General features: G+C 35.9%; 1 protein-coding gene across 4 annotated transcripts in view; it reads right to left on the minus strand.

Annotated features, from left to right (window-relative positions):
* Prr16 (proline rich 16) overlaps positions 1 to 21,925 on the minus strand; it is a 266,720-nt gene that overhangs the window by 91,649 nt on the left and 153,146 nt on the right. For 2 of the 4 annotated variants that reach the window (XR_012910289.1, XR_012910290.1), the window contains exon 2: positions 12,930 to 13,828. Coding sequence is in view for 2 of the 4 variants with exons in the window: in XM_075968676.1 (XP_075824791.1) it covers positions 13,073 to 13,828 (756 nt within the window). In the remaining 2 variants the exon portion in view is untranslated. Of the gene's footprint in view, positions 1 to 11,334; positions 13,829 to 21,925 lie in introns of those variants that run through there. The other 2 variants (XM_075968676.1, XM_075968677.1) reach the window with 1 other exon arrangement.

The following is a 21,925-nucleotide window of genomic DNA, read 5'->3' on the forward strand; positions in this document are numbered from 1 at the left end:
ATAAAAAATAAAGAATACAGAAAAGTTCGAAGTTTGTTAATGGCAGTGTGAAAAAAAACAAAGCATCACGAAAGAGCATAATTAGTAGAAAATGTCATTTAGAAAATGCCAAGGAGAAGGTAATCTTTTCCAACACCGAAGAAAATTTCATCTGCCTTAGAATAATAAATGAAAAAGATGGGGAGATAGCTAACTTTTAGGCACATAAGAACATAGCAGATATACAAGCTTATTATAAATAATCACCACTGCCGAAGGACTATTTCACCTCAGGAGGTCATGCAGAATGTCAGATCTATAACAATGTCAAGATATCACATTAGAAAAAGTGAGTAAAACATTAATGATGACGGATGTGGTGGTACACACCTATAATTCTCACACTTAGGGGCAGAGGCAGGAAGAATATCGCATGTTTCTGGCTATCCTGGTCTACCTGACAAGTTCCAGGTTAGTCGGGAATGCAGAAGGGCATCTTGCCTCCAAAAAGAAAAAAATCAAAAACATGAATATACATTGATTTTCATAGAGTTAGGATGAAATCGTATATTATTAGAAATGTTGATACCCAGACAATATTCCTGAGAAGCACATAACTCAACATTTGTTCTTGATAATCACTTAATATCAAATTTCACTTTCTGATTTTGGGAATGAAAACTGAACCAGAAATTAGAGTATTAAAGTCGTATCTAGATGTTACATACTCTTTTTTTTTTAACACAAAGATACATTTGGCATTAAATAAAAATAGATTTAGTCAGCACTTCAGCTTTTGAAAACATAGATTCCAAAGGTGTTTTTGTAGCTTGTACATAAAATGAAATAAACTACAAACAGATTTTGGGTATACTGGTTTCATGCTGTTGTAATTATGATAGCACAATATCATGTTCACTGACTAACCTTTGGTTTTGCACATAAACTGTGTACATACTATTATCATCTGATGAATTATAGACTTACTGATGCCCAGGCCTGCTTTAAAGATAATATGATTTAATTCGTTTGTAATGGGGTTAAATAAATAAGGTGTTAGGCAGGAATGAGAGCCACATTGGTATTTAAAGAAAACAAAAATGAGGTAATGAAGAAAGAAATTCTTCTTAAGTATAGATTCTCTGGTCTCTACCATAACATGTGCAGCGTTTTCAGATTTTTCTCAGTTTTATTGATCTTTTTATATGAAAAATAAAATCATGTTATCTTTGATCCAATTAGCATGATTTTTGTATAAACCCTGCATCTTTCAAATGACTAATGGTGTCTGTTTCCCTATACCCAGAAGTCCTGAGCTCTTCCATTATTGTGTGTTTCTAAGAGCCAACATTGCTGAGGAATTGCACTCCCCACAGCATATCTGCAGAGTCAAACAGGGGTATTATCTTTTCACACTGCATTCAATATCTTTAGTTTGTTTGTTTGATGCTTCTTTGTTTCTAAATGAAGCTGTATCTTCTTTGGAGTCCAGAAGGGACACTAGGACCTTGCGTCCTCTTAAGTGAAGCACTTTGCATATGAGTCATTTTCTGTGTTTGAATTATAACAGTGGATAAAGAAAAAAAGACCACACTTCTATTTGCTTCCCTAAGCTCTGCTGCATCAAGGAGACCCAACTTATATTAGAAAAACCCTCAAATACCTGTAGGTTGTATCACAAAATCCAATCCCATCTCCATGTTCTTTAAAGGATTACTGTGTATCAAGCCATCAGGCACTATTTGTATCTACCTCGGCTTACCAGAAATCCAAAACAAACTTTCCTTATTGCATGGATTACGAAATGTAAGAGAGCTAACCTTTATGACTTCAAGCTAGGTAAATGTCACACATTTAAACTATTAATGGGAAAACTTTCATGCATGAAGCCTAAGACACAAAAATTTTCAGAATTACACTATCTCCCTAAACATTGCAAGGAATAATATATTAATTAAAACAAAAAACAAACAAACACACAAACACACAGAAAGTATGAGACCAGTAAATGGCAATTGATAAATCACTTTACACTTGATTGTTCATTCTGTGAATTCAGTCAACACATATATACATCAAAGTAGTTGCTGAATCCTCATCAATGTGATTCACTAAAATAATAATAGAAAAAAGGTCCTGGATATAGGAAATAAAACAAAAGGCTTCATCAGGTCACTGGATTTGGAAACTGAACATGATAAAAATGCTGATTATAACTGTGCAAAAGCAACACATTTTTTTTTCTCAGAAAGAAGAAAATTTATATAGATTTGTGTGGTTTATTCCAGTAAGTGAATGTATTTAACATGATTTAAGAATACCACTGGTACAATTCCAGTTTTAAATTGTATTTACATATTTTTCATGATGCTTGAATCTGACACTGGGAGTATTGCTTCTGGTTCCATCGTCATTACCATAGAGATTTAGACGTAGCTAAAGATGGGACAGGTCTCAAATGCATGCAATGGAAATTGATAAATATAAGCCCAACTGAAAGCTTTGTTTATGGAACAGACTGTCTCCCAATAATCTTTCTTATCAGCTAAATTCATCTCTTGGAAATCTACATTAATTCATTCAAAGTAAAGTAAAATAAATCCTCAAAATTTTAAGAGGATGAAGGATGTTTTTAATGTAAATCTCGGTGGTAAAAGTATGGTCAGCCCACAGACTTACCATCAGTATCTTCCTTTTATTTCGCTGTGCTTAAGAACAATTTTTTTTCAATTTCAAAATATGTTTTTAATCAATGCATTATTACATCTCTTCTTTACGTTTTCCCCTCAACTCTTCCCATATACCTACCTTGCTTCCTCTCACGTTCATGACCCCTTGTCCTTTGTTATGCGTTTATGCCAAATACATAAACACAAACTTCTCAGTCCATTTAATGTTAGTGGTTTGGATATAATTTCAGGGATTTTTTACATATGTTTGTGTATTTAAAATTATTTCTTTTACTACTTATGTGTGTGTCTGTGTGGAGCTATGAACATGTGAAAAGGAACCACTTGACATCAGAAGAGATTGTCAGATCCCCTGGAATGGGAATGAGAGGCAGCTGTGAGTTAATCTACGTAGGTGCAGGTAAAGGAATGTGGGGTCTCTATAAATTCATTATGTACTTTTAGCTGCTGAGCCATCTCTGCAGTCTTTACTTATCTTTTAATGACAGCTATTTCTTATGCATTATGACAGTTATAACTTATTTATTTTGGAATATTAGGTAAAGAACAGCTAATTGTAGCTAGCTACTATATGCCTGACCAAACATAATTTTTATGATTTTTCTGACATTACATTTTTAAATGATTATCATAACTTCCCTCAGTATTGTTAAACACTTTCTGAATACATGCCACACTTTACATTGTTAACTTATTTCTTCAGTAAAGATACTGTTTGTAACTCAGCAGTGTGTAGCAGTTTTGCCATCTGTGCTACTGATTTTAAGTTTAAGAAGCTAAGTTTCACATCACATAACAAATACAACATTTTTAGGGCACAATTCTGTACATGATTATTTAGGTTCCTCAAAAGTCAGATTACAACCTATTAACTGAAGGTATTGGATTTAATCATTCTTCAGTTCCTAAAACTCCAACTCCCTATAAGACACATTGTCTATATTAACACTGCCAGCAAGAAATACTTAAAAACCTCTGATTGCTTTTCAGGCGGGGGGGGACTTAATTGGGGGAGGGGGAGGGAAATAGGAGGCGGTGGCGGGGAAGAGACAGAAATCTTTAATAAATAAATTTAATAAATAAAATTTAAAAAAAATAAAATAATGTCTGACCTACCAAGCTATGTCCACTGGTGCAACAGTGACATGAGGACTGGATGTAAGGCCTTCTCCACAAGACTTAGCACTCTGAACAGGGTCCCGAATCTGCGGCCATGTAGGTATAACCTTTAAGGAAAAGTCTACTACTATTATTCTGCTAAGTGGACATACTCTTAAAGTGACTCCTGATGACTTTCCATTGTACCCATATGTGAATGAATCTCCAGGCAACCATCACAGAGGCTCTTTTTTTTTTTCAGAACTTAGTGATTAGAGAACCTTCATGAAGAGAAGAGACTGCAGTTTCCAGTCATAAATGAACTCCACTCCTCTCCCCAAATCTCCAGGATCAGTATGGAAGAGGGATGGAAATATTATAAGAACAAGAGACAGAGGTTGAATACAGCAAAAAATGTTTTCTGGGTGCAACGGGGAAGGGTACCTATTAACTCACAGAAATTGAAACAGCAAGTATAAGAGATGCATAAATCAAGCCAAAAAAAAAATACCAGTGGAGCTGGAGGTGGACAGGAAGTCTCACCACTACCTTAGGAACTGTTGACAATGATAACTGTTGGGACAATGAGAATCTGGCAATTTTCAAGGGTGTGGCCCCCAAGAGACTGCCCATGTATGTCGCCCATACATATACTGGCATCCTTAAGTGAATTCAGTGAGGATTTGTTTTTTAAGAACACATGGAATTGGGGATAAGGGAGAAAATAAAAGTGAGAGAATAGTGGGCGGACTTCATTTTAAGCTCATTATGTGGAAATGTGAAGTTCTCAACAAACAAAACATTGCCTAGAAAGGCTTTGTTAGAGCTGGCAAACTGAGGAAAGAATCTTAAAGAGCAGATAATGCTCAACCATAAACATCTGTGTTATGATGAAATGATGAAGGAAAAAATTCTCAGGGGTTGACAGAATGGAGCAGACACATGGACAAGAGGTCATTGAGCAGGCAGGTGCCAAAGGTAATGGTCAGAAAAGAAAGGATTAAAGGAAGAGTTATCTTAGTGAATTAGTTATGTTATGACTTTACAAATGAAAACTCAGCAAGAATTAAAATGACTTGGATACATGGAATGAGGAGAATGGACAGGCCAAATGGAGCTGAATAGGAAGTGGGGGTGGTGAGATAATTTACTAAGAAACGGTAAAAAAGCAATGAGTTTAAAGTGTAGATCTGTTAGGGCAAGCAAAATTGGTGGAGGTATGTCTGTTATGGTAGCACTGGGGAAGCAGAGGTTGGGAGACTGCAGGCTGGAGGCCAGTCTGGTCTAAAGAGTGATTTACTGTGTCAACCCACAAAAAGGACTTTGTGTGTGTGTTTCAGATATTTAGCAAAATAGAGTCATCATGTGATACAATTCTGAAGTTTTAAAAAGGCAACATCAATTTGGTTGAATATACCCTTTTTCATGAAGGGTGATTTGAATTAGAAAGAAGCAATCCAATTAGTGATCATAATATGAAATGACATTGTGGTTTAGTTTGGTACTACTCCCATGCATTATGAAAGGTATGTCACTGGAATATAAGTGTTTATTAGGAACTATGACCAAACAAGCAAGCTAACACTTTTTGTCATGTCAGATTAATATATGTAGCCAATACACAATTCTTTTAACACAAACATAGACTGCTTCTTTTAAACAATCACTCTATGGTTTAACCTCTTATTTGAACACACATTTTCAGACTATATATATATATATATATATATATATATATATATATATATATTAAAGAAGGTATATATACATACATATATATGTATACACTTATATATTACATACATACATGTATGTATATATATATACCTTCTTGAATTATGCTTTATTTAATTAGAAAGCTCTACACTTAACTCATGCTTATATTACATATTATCATAAGCAATCAAAACTAAGGCACTCTTGTTAGAGCAGTCCCAATTTGTGCTATGGTTGCATCCTGCACAGATTTCTATCACATTCATTTTCTGAGTGCTAATTCACAAAATATAATAAAGCAAAAATTAGACCTCTCTATATGATCTGTCAATGTTCAAAGAAAATAATTGGGGTTACTTAGTAATAACGACAGCCAGAAAATATTTCAGCAAAATAATCACTTTCATAAATGAGTTAAAATGACATTAGCATTTACCTTTGTAAATGCAAATAAATTTACCAGACTAGCAAGGAACATGAGTAATTTGACAAGTATCACAGATTAATGACAAGGTGTAGTTTTTATTTGTTGTTTTACACCTGCTGAAGTGCTTTTATACACATTAAATAATTAAGGCCTAATATCAACATGTTAGCAGGTGGTACATTCAGATGAAGAATATCAGGGAATTTGTTAAGGCATAAAGTAGTGGTGGAGGATGAATGATCTTTAAGTATTTATAATCTAAGAAACAATTGTGAAAGGATATAATACAAGGAGCGAGCACAGTGCTAAGGTGTTGGGGAGAAATTTGGAAAGCAAGAGAATAGACATTACATCTGTGCTGTGACAAGAGAGACAAAATCTGGAAAAGAATGGGAGCTGTGTAAGTAATTAAAACATGTATGTCTGTGCAGAGTGGTGAGCATATCTTAGGTCTACAACAACAAGGACATTCATCCCATTCAACTTATCATAACACTGTTTGAAAAACTGCAGCACAGAAAAGGATAGCAGTTAGCTATGATGCCATATATAGTCTAGTTAGCTCTAATCTAGAGGATGCTACTGAAGTTTGGAATGTGACAGGGACGACACTCAGCGTTATAACCACTTATCATGTTTAAGGTCCAGGTTTCATTTCTAAGACTTAATTCAAAACCCATTTATTTTTTTAAAAAAATCAGTCATACAAACAAACAAACAAAAAGTTCAGGAGATGTTTCTCACACATGCAGAGAAAAGAGTAATTTGGTGATTCTATATATTCAACAACGCTGAAGTTTCCACCCTTGCTGAACCTTGAAGCTGCTTCATCAATTTTTCATTTCAGTCCCAATGCCAATGAAATTACTGAAGATTGCACCTTAGCATGTGTGGATGCAATTACAGCATCCTTCTGCTCCATCACTCTCTTTCCCTTATTAGATAGGATTAGATGAGTCCAGTCAGGTTAAGACTAAAAAGTAGCATCATTATTTTCATTTTATTTATTTATGTGTTTTCCTGGCTGCTTATTACTCAGGATTGAACCATGAGTCCTGTGCATGGTGGGAAAACACTAGTGAGCTATATTGTCAGTCTTGTGTGTCTTCATTTCAAAGCAAGCCTCGGCTCTCATTAAATGATTTCATCCCAAACACTCTTAAGTGTTGAAAAAAATGTGACTAAAATCTAGATGTTTTATAATAATATATCATTCTGAATTACATTAAACATATAAATGTCACAATGATCAGTAACATATATTACTAGAGTAGGATTGCATGTTTCTCTGACTATTTTATATTGTATGTGATCAAATTAGGTTTGTGAAGCCTTTGAAGTAAAGTTGTTCATATAATAACCTAATGTACTCAACAATCCTTTATTGATAAACTTTAAGCTTTGCTCGTGATATCCAGCACTGAAGAAGCTGAAGCAGGAGGACTTATGCAAGTGCAAAGTCTCCCTAGGCCACCCAGTAAGTTTTAGATTTCCAGGGTAAAAAGACTAATGCTCTTTCAAAGGGCTTTTGTTCAAGGAAAATTTACTAAACAATGCTGAATGCTTTTCATAAAATGCTACAGGTTGATGAGTAGTCTCAGATAGACTTACAGTGTACTTAGAGTCTAAAATAAAATCTAAATCTCATCACAAACACACAACACACAACACACAAACACACACACACACACACACGAGATGTTCATTTCCCTTACTGAGTTTTTAATGTGCTTCATGTCAGGTATATTTATTTTCTCTTGATCTATTATTAAAATAGCAAAACATCTTAATTGTGTTGAAACGAGAGTAACATGACATAATATAAACAGGAGAGGAGTTTTTGGTCATCTTGGAAATGATCAGCTTATAAACTCTGCAAACCCATCCATCTTTGGAAATGGTAGTAAGCATGATGTGTCCACATGACTAGTGTTCCTAATGATGCTTGCAGGCCTGACATAGTGTCTTCAGTTCCACCTGCTCTGGATGTTACTGCCCCAGAGGATGAATTTGGATCTGCAGAGTCTATTTTTTAAATGGCTGCTGTGGGCCTAGCAAGGCACAAACGCTAGAGTTATTCACTCTGGTAGCATGGCAACTTAGCTATTCCTTACTAATGCAGAAATGCATTGTTTCCCCACAATATCAAGAAACAACTTTGCATGCAAATTCTAGCAAATAATTAATTTGGTTTCAACAAATGATCTGTAAGCAATGCTTGGCCAGTGCTTTACTTCTGGAGGTCGTAATGAAAGTGAGTTGTGGGAGCCATGTGCCTGCCTTTCAATTTTAGCATTTTGCCATGAAAGACTAAGATCATAGCCATCAGGTTCCCATTTCACATCTGGCTCATTTGTACAATTTAGATAATAGCAATATCTAAGCTTTCAAGATGTTATGGAGAAAAAATGATGAGATAAATGATGAGTAATATATACAAAGCATTTTGAAGAATATTCAGTAGAAAGTAAGCCTCCTGGAAGCATTTGGTATCACATGTCTTGCTGCAATGAACCCTAACCCCCACTATACACACATCATTTTTATCTTGCTGGTCCAAAACCCCCTTCGATGTTATGAGAACTGACAGTTATATTTTAAGTTTGAAGGAAATTGCATCCATTGTCTAATAACAAAAGAATGGCAACCCTCATTAGAGAGAGCTGTATCACACTGGCTCCTTAAAGGTCCCATTGCAAACCAGCGCTATTCTAGTTGTCAGGGGTCAATGCTAAATAGGTGAAATTCACAAAGGAAATGCTAGCGAATAAAGTGACAACCTAGGGTCGACAGCGTGAATGCAATGGGATCAGACCTCCTTAGGAGAAAGACTCATAATAACAGTGTTTGCATTGAGAGAAAAAGCTGGCAGGTGACACTGCTGTTACTAGACATGAGCAAATGAGGCTTGCATTATTCAGGGACCCATTCTGCTTAGATGGTGGCGAAATTGTCTGAAATCCCCCTTTATATCCTGTAAAGATCAGACACATTACGAATGTCAAAACAGCATTAGGTAACCCCTTCCAAGCATCAAAATAACTATTTGGAATGAAGAAAAGTTGTGCAACGCTCAGGAAAGCAAAGAACACAATTCTGTGTTGATGTTTGGGGAAGAAAAGACATAAGGCGTCATGCCAACATAAAAACACCCAGAAAAAAAAATACTCCTTTCATAAGAGCCAGGGAAGATGAATTTAAGTGCTCCAAATGGGACACCATCCACATAATCACTGTGTCATGAAGGTGATGCTAACTGCAATGTGTATTCAAGGCGGCCGCATGCCTTAGCAGTTGCATCATTGACTGTCATTATATCGGAATCATCAAAGTCGATGCCTCTAAAACTCTGAAATGTTTACTCTGAAAACTTAATTGCAGTGCCACAGCTACACATTGACCCAGAAAATGCCGTGTGATTTTATGATAATGCGCGGTAATTGTCATAGTCCAAGCACTTTACCTAATTATGTGATACGACTTTTTAAAAACTCTGCTGCTCATAAATCATTTCCTCACTTAAAAACCACCAGTATTTCAGTGAAGTAAATTGCAGCACAATCTTTTGCTCCAGTTTTAACAGTACATTGCAGGAAAATACGTTACACAGAAAGAATGAGGAGACAAAGAGAAAAAAAGAAAAAGTTTTAGGATCATTATGGGTCTTAGCCATATATAGACCATAAATACATGTAGGTAAAAAATGGTTCCTGACTTGATTACACACAACTAAGAATGTAATTATTCAGAATTTGTTCACAGAACACCAAAAAGAGAGTCATAACTGAACTCTAAAGTTAAAAGGTTTGGAATAGCAGAATACTCCCCATAGGTGATGCCTTGATCATGCTGAAAGCAAATACTAATCTGTCCAAAGAAAGTCATAAAAACTGTCTTCTTGCCCTACTTTTTGAACAATAGCAGCGAAGTTTGGCTTCAAATCTCAGTGCTTTTCTTAGGTCAATTAAGCCATCTTTGTGAACAAATGCATTTCTTCCCAGGATTAGTAAATTAATGAGGAAACATAAAAATAATAACAATTGGGGGGAAGTTTTATAGTCTTGTATATTTCTGCATTTTCCTGAAAATATTTTACTTAGTTTAAGAATGGTCTAATTGGACATGGTGGCACATGCCTTTAATCCCAGTATTTGGGAAGCAGAGGTAAGCGGAGTCATCTCTATGAGTTCGAGGTCAGTGTGGTCTACAGAGTGAGTTCCAGGACAGCCAAGAGCTACACAGAGAAATCTTGTTTCAAAAAAAATCTAAAAATCATAGACTGACACCTTAATAAAATTGTTGCAAACATTGGGAGGTAAAAAGAATTTTAAATAGCATTTCAAATTTGAAAATACTTGTTTACTCTGAAAAAAAGCAGAGCAATTCACACTCTTCTTTAATTAACAACTATCCTGTCTATGGAAACATATTCTGGAACCGCACTATGAAGGGCTGTTCTCACAGGCAGCGTCTGCCATGTCACACTCAGCAGGAATCACACCTTCAATGGAGCACGGCCATGAACTCTATGGCAAACTCTATGTAAATAAAAGTTCACAAATGCATAGCCTGGCAAGTAGCTGCTCTTAAGAAAATAAAGAAAGTGTTTTCAGCCATGTTTATTTTTCTTTAGAAAGAGGAATGATTATTATATCATAGTAAGCAGAATATGCACTTCAACTTTTCAACTGTGCAAGCAATGTTGGCTGATTACAAAAATTAGTGACATTTTAATTATATGTCTCCAGGAAAATATTAAGATGTTCTATGTTAATTTTGTTACGTTGTTTATAGATTTCTATGTACATGTTCCAGTAAGTGTGGCAAAATAATAAATTCTGCAAAACCACATATATATTCATATATATATTTGTAAGCCAGTGGCCATGAAGTTTTTAGTTGAAATTTGACTCAGCCTTCTAGGTAGATAGTTAGCTACAAATATTGTTATTTAGGAACAGATACAGTCACCAATTACATAGAAAAAGATGGATTTTCATGAAGAAACTGTCTATGTTTTGAAGAAAAGAGGTGCATCTATATCTGTAAGATTTTTTTCTATGGATATAAGTCAACGTCCTTATTCAAACAATTTCAATGATTCGGCTTATTCAATTTACTGTACTAGAAGAAAGTTTTCTGTTCTGTGAATTATCTGTGAAACGTTGAGATGAGTATGGTTCCCAGACATTGACATCGACATGAGTCAAAACCTGAATCCATATGGTGATTGCTAGGTCTTAGTAACTGGTTGCAAAAGACAAAAATGAATTACAGGAAGAAAATAAAGTTCAGGATCTAACACTCATTTGGAGTGTAAAAGGCACTAATATATTAAATGTAAAAGGTTGATTTAACTACAAAAATTTTTATTTTAAGATAATTCATGGAGTAAAAAGCTAAGAACACATTATTTGGTATTCAGTAATTCAATTATTTATTTACCTGGGTCGTATCTCTTAAACACACTGATCATACAGCTAATAAATACCAGATCATTGTCTTTCTTTATTATTGTTTTATCGCTTTCTGAAATATTGGATTATTAAGATTACATCACCCTCATGGATAACACAAAAGGATAAAATTTACACACTGAGTAAATTTTTAACAGGACATTCACTGTTCCTTATTTATTTTGTTCATTCAATCATTCATTTAAATCATAAATGCTATTTTCTTTCTATATTCTTCCCAAAATACATAGTCATATTTCAATAGAAAACTATTTGAAAGGGTATTCCAAATCATAAAACTACCATGCTGTAGCAGCAAAAGTTAAAGTTTTAAAATTAAAAGGCAAATATTTGAAAAGGTCACAACACTTTTCAGATCACACAATAAAACAATTCCCATCAAGACACTGCTCTCCACTGTTCCCCTTAAAGTACCTTTTTTCCCTCTTGGCACATTTCCTCACAATGATTCTGGTGGAGATAAATAAGTTTTAACTCCAATGTCAAATATCACATCTCTCCATATCAGTTCAGCTGTGAACTGGCTGACCCATGAGTTGGTACATTTCTTAAGTTGACAAATACTACTGAGGAGAAAGACTTGTATTTGATGGCAGAAGGAAAAGATTCTTATATGGGACATCAAAAAGCCCCTGATGTCCTTAACTCAGAAGAGAGAAGGGAAAGGCCATGGCTTAACATACCCTGTGACCTGAGACACCGCCACCGTCCCTCCTATAAATGTGAATCTATTCAGGAACCTTGAGCTTGTGCAGGTGGGCAGAAGGCAAAAATTCCAACCTTTCAATATTCTTCTCTACAGTGTGTTCTGAAAAACGGCTTGACAACATCCAAGGCTTTCAACATATGATTCTAGAAGTAACATAATGGAGGTGTATATATGAAACTGTTGGAAGGATGTACTTACCAAATGGGTTATGAGATTTAATATAGAAATTCTAATATCCAATCAACGTCATCTTGTTGGAACTCTTGGGACTTGCCTCCAACTTTCAGTGAATGATAATATGATTATATAAAGGAATACATACTTCATATTAATCCTTAGGAAAATTAGGCTTTCTCATTATTTACCATTATTTATTGACATATTTCCAAAGCTCAAAATATTTTATTACACATGTAGTTGAACACATGATTCATAATTGTATAGTATAGAAAATAAACTTTTTGGTATTGTCCTCAGCATTTCATGATGCAAAATTATTGACAAACATCATTAGAAAAATAATAAAATAGTCCTTCGGTATTAAAATTCTTATTAAAAAACATTAGATCAAAGGGAGGATTATGACTTCATCAATGCATAGATGAGCTAGACATGAATGAAATGAATTGCCCTGACTTTATCAATAAATCAAAATATTTGATCTCCCATCTCTTACAATAAATCAAAATACTTGGAATCTGAAGGTCACAGTTTGTCATAGGTCAATTGCAAAAGATAAAATGCATTCATATTTTCTCATTATTTGGCAGTTTCTGATGATCGGACATGTAAAACAATGTACATCCAGGAGAGAAGCATCACTGCATACTTACCAGGTGATTTTTATGCCACTTTGTTGAATGCAGATTAATATATTTGGGCTTTTTTATTGCTTGAGTAGAAAGTGCTCATTACTTATCATTTATCATATAGAAAATTAAAAACAAACAAAAAAAGTTTTCTTAAATGGCAGACATCACACTGTGGTCGTGGTGGATTTTCTCAAGATGGTCTTCTGTGGTTTTGGTGCAGTGGGAGGAGGCACAGCTGCAGATGTGGGAGGGGGAAAGCTGTTACTGTGGCTTATTCCCAGTCCCCCATTTTCTAATGGGAAAGTGGGGAGATGAGGTGGAGGAGGGAAGGGAGGACCTTGGTGGTGGGAGGGCTTTCCAGGTGGATGGACTGGTTCACTGTGCAAATGGACCTCCCTGTTCTTTATGTGATAGCGGCTCTCACAGTCAGGACAATACCCATGGTATTGTACTTTTTCATTGAACCGAACTCGTTCCCGAGGCCCGGCTTGGGGACTTCTGTCCTTTTCAGGTTTGTGCATCAGAGACTGCCCTGGAGCCTTGTCCAAGTTACTATTCGGTAGGCAGCAGATGTCTCCGTTGGGAATTTTGTTGGGTCTACCCAGGCCTCCATTCCGGAGAAGGGTGCCGTTGGTCTTGACCGGATTGACAGTTGGTACCACTCTTGGAGGCTCTTCACACTTCACAGGTGTCAACCGTGGAGGAGGCGGTGGGGGGTTTGGCTTTCTCAGAACTGTGAGGATAGCAGATGGATGGGCTGGAGGTTTAATGAGGGGGGCATTGGCTTGCACTTTGATCTTCTCTATGCTGGAAGCTGTTGTGCCGCTGGAGCTACTGTTCAGAGTGTCCGTTTTGGAGCTGTCGGTCATCTCATCCTCCAGCTGTAGGTCAGAAGTCAGGGTATCAATCTGGTCAACCACCTGGTGGAAAGGACAAGGTAATGGTGTTGAAGAGCAACTGGAAGCAAGATACACATAAAGCTACTCTTTTCTGGTCAGTTTTGATGTTAAACAGAAGCACTGACTGATCTTGAACTGGTAATGCCAAAGCCACCTCAAGATTTTAGTCAATAAATTTAGAGATAGTGACCATCACACAAAGTACTAAATCATATAACCATGAAAAGTAATATGAAGTTTTCTTCTTGATTCTTCTATCACCACCAAAGGGTAGAGTCAGATGCAAAAATATGGCCAATATTTAAAAACAAAAAGGTGAAACCACATCTGATTTAGCATTTAGAAAGTTCCAAAGCATCACTTCCACACTGAAAAATGATCTGAACAGTTTGGATAATGGCTGGACTTTTAATAAGATGATGGTCCTTTCTTAGGCCCTGCAGTGATGTGAATGAAAACAACCACCATAAGCCCATAGGGAGTGGAACTGTCAGGAGGTGTGACCTGGTTGAAGTACGTATGGATTTGTTGGAGGAACTGTGTGTCACCTGCAGATCTGGATGTAGAACTCTCTGCTACCTCGCAAGCACCATGTCTGCCTGCATGCCACCATGTTTCCTACCATGATAACAGATTAAACCTTTGAACTGTAAGCCAGACCCAATTAAATGTTTCCTTATAAGAGTTGCTGTGGTCATGGTGTCTCTTCGCAGCAGTAGGAAGCATAACTAAGACAGCACCCCAAACATGCTGAGGATAGCCAAATGAGGCCCAGCATAAAATCATAAGCTCACTTAAAATATTTTGGACATTTTGTGTTTTATTTTTTCTTAATCATGCAGTTCTTGAATGTGAATTTTGCAGATGACAAACGCTGTCTAAATCCAAAAGATTCTAGCCTAAAACTTCACTCTTAACACAGAAAATTCCTTCAGATCCTTAGTTCCAAATATTTTCTCTTTTTTATTTCCTTTAACTAAATCTTTAGGCCATCCTTTAAACTCTCATAATTGTCAATTTACTTCCTGCCACAGAACGTTTGTACACAGTAATAGTTCTTTATGAAATGTTCACCCCCACACATCTTTTGAGCAAATCAATGCCCACAAATCTTAAAAAAAAAGAAGAAGAAGAAAACTTAGTTCAGGAGTCAATCTTTATGGAAAACTTCCCACTCCTCCAGTAACTGTATGTCACATTAATTTAGTAAATATTTCAAAATAACTATTTTTTCATTCCAAAAATTAAAATAATTTTAAATACATGTTGAGTAGCAACATGAGTATTGAAATATTATTTTTCATGTAGACTCTGTCTATTCTCAGTGACTGTAGGGTATTTGATTATTGCTCCTTGTAGTATTCTAAGTAGTGAGTAGTACCTATGGGGGCTCAGAAAATATTTGTTAATAAATGCTCTGAGGATTGTTCTTTTGTGTCAAATTGTGCAAAAAAATTTTACCTCTGATTGCTACAGATGACATAGTTTTATAACTTTCTCAATTACTGTAAAAGAAATATTCTAGCAGAAATTTACTCATAAAAGACCATATGGTTACTGACATATTCTCTAGTTTTTAGTCAGATATGTAGAAACTGCAGTTATGGAAGGTTAATAGATACATAAGATAAGGAAACTATCTTGAGTCATTGGGCTGTGTCCTATTTCCACCGCGAAGGTAACTATCCCTAGCCTTTAGTCAATTAAATTTTCACACCAAATTAAAACCTCAACTATTATGAAAAACACGAAACTGATGGGAAATTACTCACAGAAGCCCGAAGTTTTGATAATTCCTGACTGTTCTTTATCTCTACATTTTCATTTCCTGCATGTCTATTAAAGCAAAAATAATAAAGTGCAAAAACCACCACTGCTCTCATTGAACAAGGAACCTAGTGGGAAGGTCTGACAACAACAGGATCTGAGATTTCTTAAAGTAGGAATAGTAAAAGCATGACTTCCAAATGCTCAGCAGCATGTTAAATATTTCAAGGGGACTGAGACCCCTTGAGACAGGAGGGTGCAGCCCTCCTGAGACTTGAGACAGATCTATTTGGCAGAAGAGTAATGGTTCAAGCATGCTTTCAGAAAGAGCTGAGACAGAGAGCAGAATCTGGGTGCTCTACACAAGACCTTCCTGCTGAAGAGCCCTTGGGGACAGGAGACAGAGAGTGAACTAGCAGCTAAACTGTGAGTGTGTTGCAAGAAAGTGCCACATGTTTCAAAATCAGCCCTAGAAGTGAGAGGAGCAGGATTCAAAGAGACAATGTGTTAATATATATCTTTATAATAGAAGTGCATTCTAACTAAATCACATAGAGTGTCAAACGGAAAAATATAAATCCTTTCTCAACATACCTCAGTGAAGCTATAGTACACAGAAAACGAATTATAAAACATTTAGAATAGCAAAAAAAAAACATCAAGTATCATACAACATCAAAAATTAGGAAAATACAGCATGAAAGGATGGTTTGAGCAGAGCAGAAGACAGGAATAAGAGATTATAATGAGGAGTACCTATAAAAAGGGCAGTAGAATATATTTGAAAATATAATAATGAAACCTATTATTTCGCACACTAAAATTAATGAATTGAAAATTGAAAAAATTGGCTATTTACACAAATTATAAATACCTCAAGACTATTTAGAAATGATGTCATATTGAATAAAAAGGATGGAATTTTATTATAGTTTAATATTAGGTTAAGCTGAGAGAAGTGGATGTTTTCCTTTACTGAAGGAAAATAGGAGATTATACTGTTAAGATAAGGCTGATGATTTATACTAATAGCACACTCAAGTCTTTCATAAAGAAAGAAACATCATGGCCTCAATACAAACTTAGGCAATTAAATGAATGAAACAATTTAAACAAAGTTAATATCCATGCAAGAACACCCACAGACATAACAAAATTGAGGAAAGGAAACTTATAGGCAAGCAATTTACATAAAATGCACACATAATTTATTAAGAATATGAAAACCCTCAATCATAATAGAAATTGGAAATATATACACTAAAGAAAAGAGATATAGAATTTAATGTCAATTTCTTAGTCAGGGAGAATACAGGTTTTTTACATTATTTATTTATTCCTTGTGTCGTTCACATAATGCCTCCTGAGCCTACTTGTCCTCTGCAAAAATAAAAAATAAAACAAAATAAAATTTAAGAGAAAAACAGGAAGAAGGGGGAAATATCTCACCGTAGAAACTGCAGTGTGACACTGTGAGTCATGCAAGAAATCCCTTCATCCATACACTTTTACATGTTGGCATTTATTGCAAAGAATCATTGGTCTGGTTCAAGGCCCCTGTTCTGTGCTTCACCATTGATGCTGGACCCTCACTGGGACTCTTCCTGGACATCCCTTTTCTACCCTGTGTCTTGGAAATCCTGCAGTCCTGGGTCCATATGACAGATACAACCCCTGTCCCCATCCCTATACTCCAACAGATCACAGGTAGGATAAATAATGGGGTGGGCCAACACATAACTTGGTTCTGGGCCGGGGGATTTGCAGAGTTGATCAGCCTCTCTGCATCCTCATTACCAAGGTAAGCTCTCCAACATTGCCCTGGCTAGTTCACTCCTTTCAGTCATGATGGAATGAACAAATTGCAGGGCTAGATCTCTGGCTTTCATGTCTTCCAGGTGGGTTTTCCCACACCTACACCTTCAAGGCCAGCTCTACTGTGTTGCTCAGTCAAGGTATAGGGCCCACTCTTCTGATTGCTGCAGCTGATGAGGGGCAGGAACAGCTCAAGAATACAGTTTTTTTTTATGTAAATTGCTGGTTGTGATTTGAGTGAACAAGAAATTTACATTTTGCTAACATAGACAAAAATGTCAATTTACAATATTATTGTCAATATCTTACAAACTAGGTAAGGTACATCCTTGGTACAGCTCTTTTATTAAGAAACTCCAGCCGATTCCAGGAAAACTAACATGGAAACCCATAACAGTTTTCTTTGCAGGACTTTCTTTTGATTTGTTAGAGTTCAAATAATATAAATAAGCAAATAAATATAAGTGAAAAAACTAGTGATAACCTAAATATCCACTAGTGAGTGACTGATTAAGAAAAACATAGAGTAGAATAAATGAATTCACAAACGGAGGAGCAAGATTGCATAAAAGAATTTCTCTTTGTAAGACTCTGTGACTAAGAAGAGTCAAGGCAACAAAGAAAACATCAGATTCTAAGAAAGAGAGAATGACCTCTGGGAAGCAATATAAATGTAATAGGAAGGTCTGAGGAGATAGCTCAGCTGGTGATACGCTTCTTATACAATGATGTTCTGAGTTCAGTCCCTCAGAAACCAACCCACATATAAATCTCGGGATCCAGGCTGGCTGAATTACGTGAGAGATCCTTTCTTAAGAAATAAGATGGATTACTCAATATGATGTTTTCTAGATCCATCCATTTGCCTACAAATTTCAAGATGTCATTATTATTTTTTGCTGCGTAGTACTTCATTATGTAAATGTACCACATTTTCCTTATTTATTCTTCAGTTGAGGAGCACTTAGGTTGTTGAAGGGGAGGGGGGAAGAAGGGAGGGGAGCAGAGAAAAATGTAGAGCTCAATAAAAACAATTAAAACTGGTTAAAAAAAAAGAAGTAAGATCGAGAGTGACTGAGGAGACAGCTGACATTGACCTTTGGCTTCCACACCAATAAACACACACAGAGACACACACCCCCCCACACACACAGACACACACATATGCATATATACATGAACATGTAAGCACACATAAACACACGATTGATGGGATCCCTAAAGAGTGTTGAGAATCATGAAGGTCAGACAAAGTAACATTATTTAGCATCAGGATAAATAATACTGTCGGGATAGTAATACTACAGAAAGACATACCACAGATTTAAAGCAACCCTTCATCTAATTACAATAACACTCTTCACAGATCTAGAAAAAAAATCTTACAACGCATATGAAAACTCAGATATATGTGATTATCCAAAGAAATGCTGAGCAAAAACAATAACGCTGGTTACTCAAAAATACCTTTCTTCAAAGTGCACTACAGAGTTGTGGCAAAGCATAGAGTAACATATGTCTCTAAAGCAGATACAGAGAGAGTAGAATGGGATTAAGCACCCAGAAAATAAACCTGTACATTTATTCTTCAACAAAGATTATGGACAAACATTTCTGACCTGCCCAAAGATAAACTTTTGTTTACAAGTGGCTCCCAATGTGGGATTATATCTCAGTCCACATAGTAACAGACTGTTAATCTCAGGGTTGTGGACCCAAGCCACATGTTGGGCACCAAATGTAACATGAACAATAAAAACTGAGACATAGATATTGAGGCAAGATATCCAGTGGAAGGATTGGGCACTGATGTTCAACATACAATTATCATGCCTACAAGATGTGGTCGGGCAATGGTGACACAGAAATAAATTGTGAGAGAAGTCAGCAATGACGGTCAACCCATGCCATGAGAGGGATCCCACCCCTGAGACTACTTTGAGTGCCTAGATACAGAGGCTGAATATCCAGAGACCTAGGAAAGAAATATACAGGACTGATAAGAAAGTCAATATAATGATAGCTAATGCTATCCTACTATACTTAGAGATATTGCTGCGCAATAGTCATTAGGGAGGCTCCACCCAGTCACTAATAGAAACAGTTGCAGAGATCCACAAGCCAAACATTAGAAAGAGCTCAGGGAATCCTGCAAAAGAGAGGAAGAAAGGATTGTAATAGGCAAAAGGATAAAGAACACAAGAAAATTCACAGAATCAACTAACCTGGTCTCATAGGGGTTCATAGAGACTAAGCCAACAACCAGGGAGCCTACATGAGACTGACCTAGGCCCTGTGTTACAGTTATGTAACTGTGTCTTCTTGTGGGACTCCTGACAGTGTGAGCAGAGGCTGTCTGACTCTTTTGACAGCTTTTAGAACCCCTTTCTTCATATTGAATTGCCTTGTTCAGCCTTCATACTAGGGGAGGTGCCTAGTCTTACTGCAACTTGATCTGCATGTTTGATTGACACCTATGAGAAGCCTGCACTTTGCTGACTAGAAAGCAAAGAGGAGGAAGCGTAGATGTGGAGGGGCTGTGAGGTGGGAATGACTGGGAGGAGAGGGGAAAGGAAAACTGTGGTCAGGATGTTCAACAGTTATTATTATTGTTATTATTATTAATAATATCATTTTTAAATGATGTCAAAAAAGGCCTGGAAGAAATATATTTTTATCAAATTGTTCCTAGGAAAACTAAATATTCACATGTAGAAGATTAAAGGTAGACCTTTATATATCTCACCCTCTATAAAATAACAAATCAAAATAGGTTAAAGAGCATAATATGACCAGAAACTCTGAAAATGGTAGTGATAAACACAGGGGAAACATGTCAAGATATTGGCATAAGCAATGACTTCCTAATAAGTTTCTAATAGCTCAGGAAATTAAACTAATAATTGACACGGGATTGCATCCAGTTTACAAAAAAATGATAATAACATTCAACAAAGTGAAGAGCCATCATATAGAATGGGAGAAATATTGGTCAGTTATTCAGAGAATTGATATACACAATATAAAAAGAAATGATAAAATCAAGTAATCCAACCAAAGGCAGAAAAATGATCAGAAAAGACATTTCAAAGAAGCAAAATGATCTATAAACACAGAAAGGTACGGAGCATCTTTTGTCATTACGGAAATGAAAACAAAAACTATACTGAAGCTCCATCTCGTCTGCTCAGAGTAATTATTTGTTTAAAACTAACAAACAAGTAGATAAATGATAAAGATTTTCTCTGGTTCAACTGCAGATGTTAGGAAAGGTTGTTTTTTAGATAAAACCGGGGCACAGTAACTATCAACTCCAGTTTCTACCTCCTGCTGACTGCAGTCTAAAACTGCTCCCATACAGAAACCTCCTACAGAGATTAGGCAGCCTGCTTCCTCTCATTCAGCTGCATGAGAAGAACCTGCCTCCTAGTTCAGCTGTATACAGTAAGTTTTTCTCTTTATTCAGCGGCATATAATAAACAACCTGAGTGTCTGAGATGCTCGGGAGTCTTCACCAGAGCACACAATCCACCCAACCCCAGTTCTTCTGCTATAGCTGTCTCTCCTTTCTTCACTCCCTTGTTGATTGAGAGAGGTGAAGTCCAAAGTCCTGTAGATCATTAATTAGGAACTGACAGAAAAACACTATATGACAGTACTCATATCAGGGAGATTGTTCAACACAATACAGGATGATAAAAAGCAGGGAATATAAATTTCTAGAATTTAATGAAAAATGAAACAACAACAGACTAAAAACTGTGGGATGTAACAAAAATTGTTCTAAAAGGAAATTTTATAACTAGAAAGTCTGTGTGTTTAAAATAAACCTGAAAGGAATAATGATATGCTTCAACATCTTGGGGAAACAATATAATATGTAGACACAAATAAAAATGATCAGGGAAGAAATTAATGAAATAGAGACAAAAGAATTATACATGGGACCAATGAAGCAAAGTGATGGCTCTTAGAAAAGACAACAAAGATTCAGAAATCATTAGGCAAATTCACTACAGGAGAAAGAGAGAAGATTCAGATGAATAGTGTTGGAAGTGAAAAGGTAGTCATACAACAGACATCAGTGAGATTCAAAGAGTCATTAGAGTCTATGTGAAAATTTAATTTGTACAATTTAGAAGAAAGTTATATATTTATAGGCCAATAAACAATATCAAAATTAAACTAGAAGTGAAAATAATGTATCATATTAATAGATTCCAAGCCTCTTGATAATCTCAACAGACAGCAAAAAGGCATCCATCATGATAAAAACTCTGAAGAAGCTAGGAACAGAAGTACATTGCTAAAATAATAAAGCTATAAATGGGAAATCTATATTCAACATTATACTACTAGAATAAAGCCTCAAAGCATTTCCACTGAAATCAGAATAAGACAGGGAAAACAACGTAAGTTAAAATCAATTGAGATTGTATTTTCCTAGGATCAGAATAGCTATCATTACAAAAACAAGCAATACATGATGGTGAGGTTATGGACAAAGGGAACTTTCATAAACTCCTTGAGGGAGCA

Source organism: Microtus pennsylvanicus, chromosome 4 (assembly GCF_037038515.1).
Source record: "Microtus pennsylvanicus isolate mMicPen1 chromosome 4, mMicPen1.hap1, whole genome shotgun sequence".
Classification (NCBI taxonomy): domain Eukaryota; kingdom Metazoa; phylum Chordata; class Mammalia; order Rodentia; family Cricetidae; genus Microtus; species Microtus pennsylvanicus.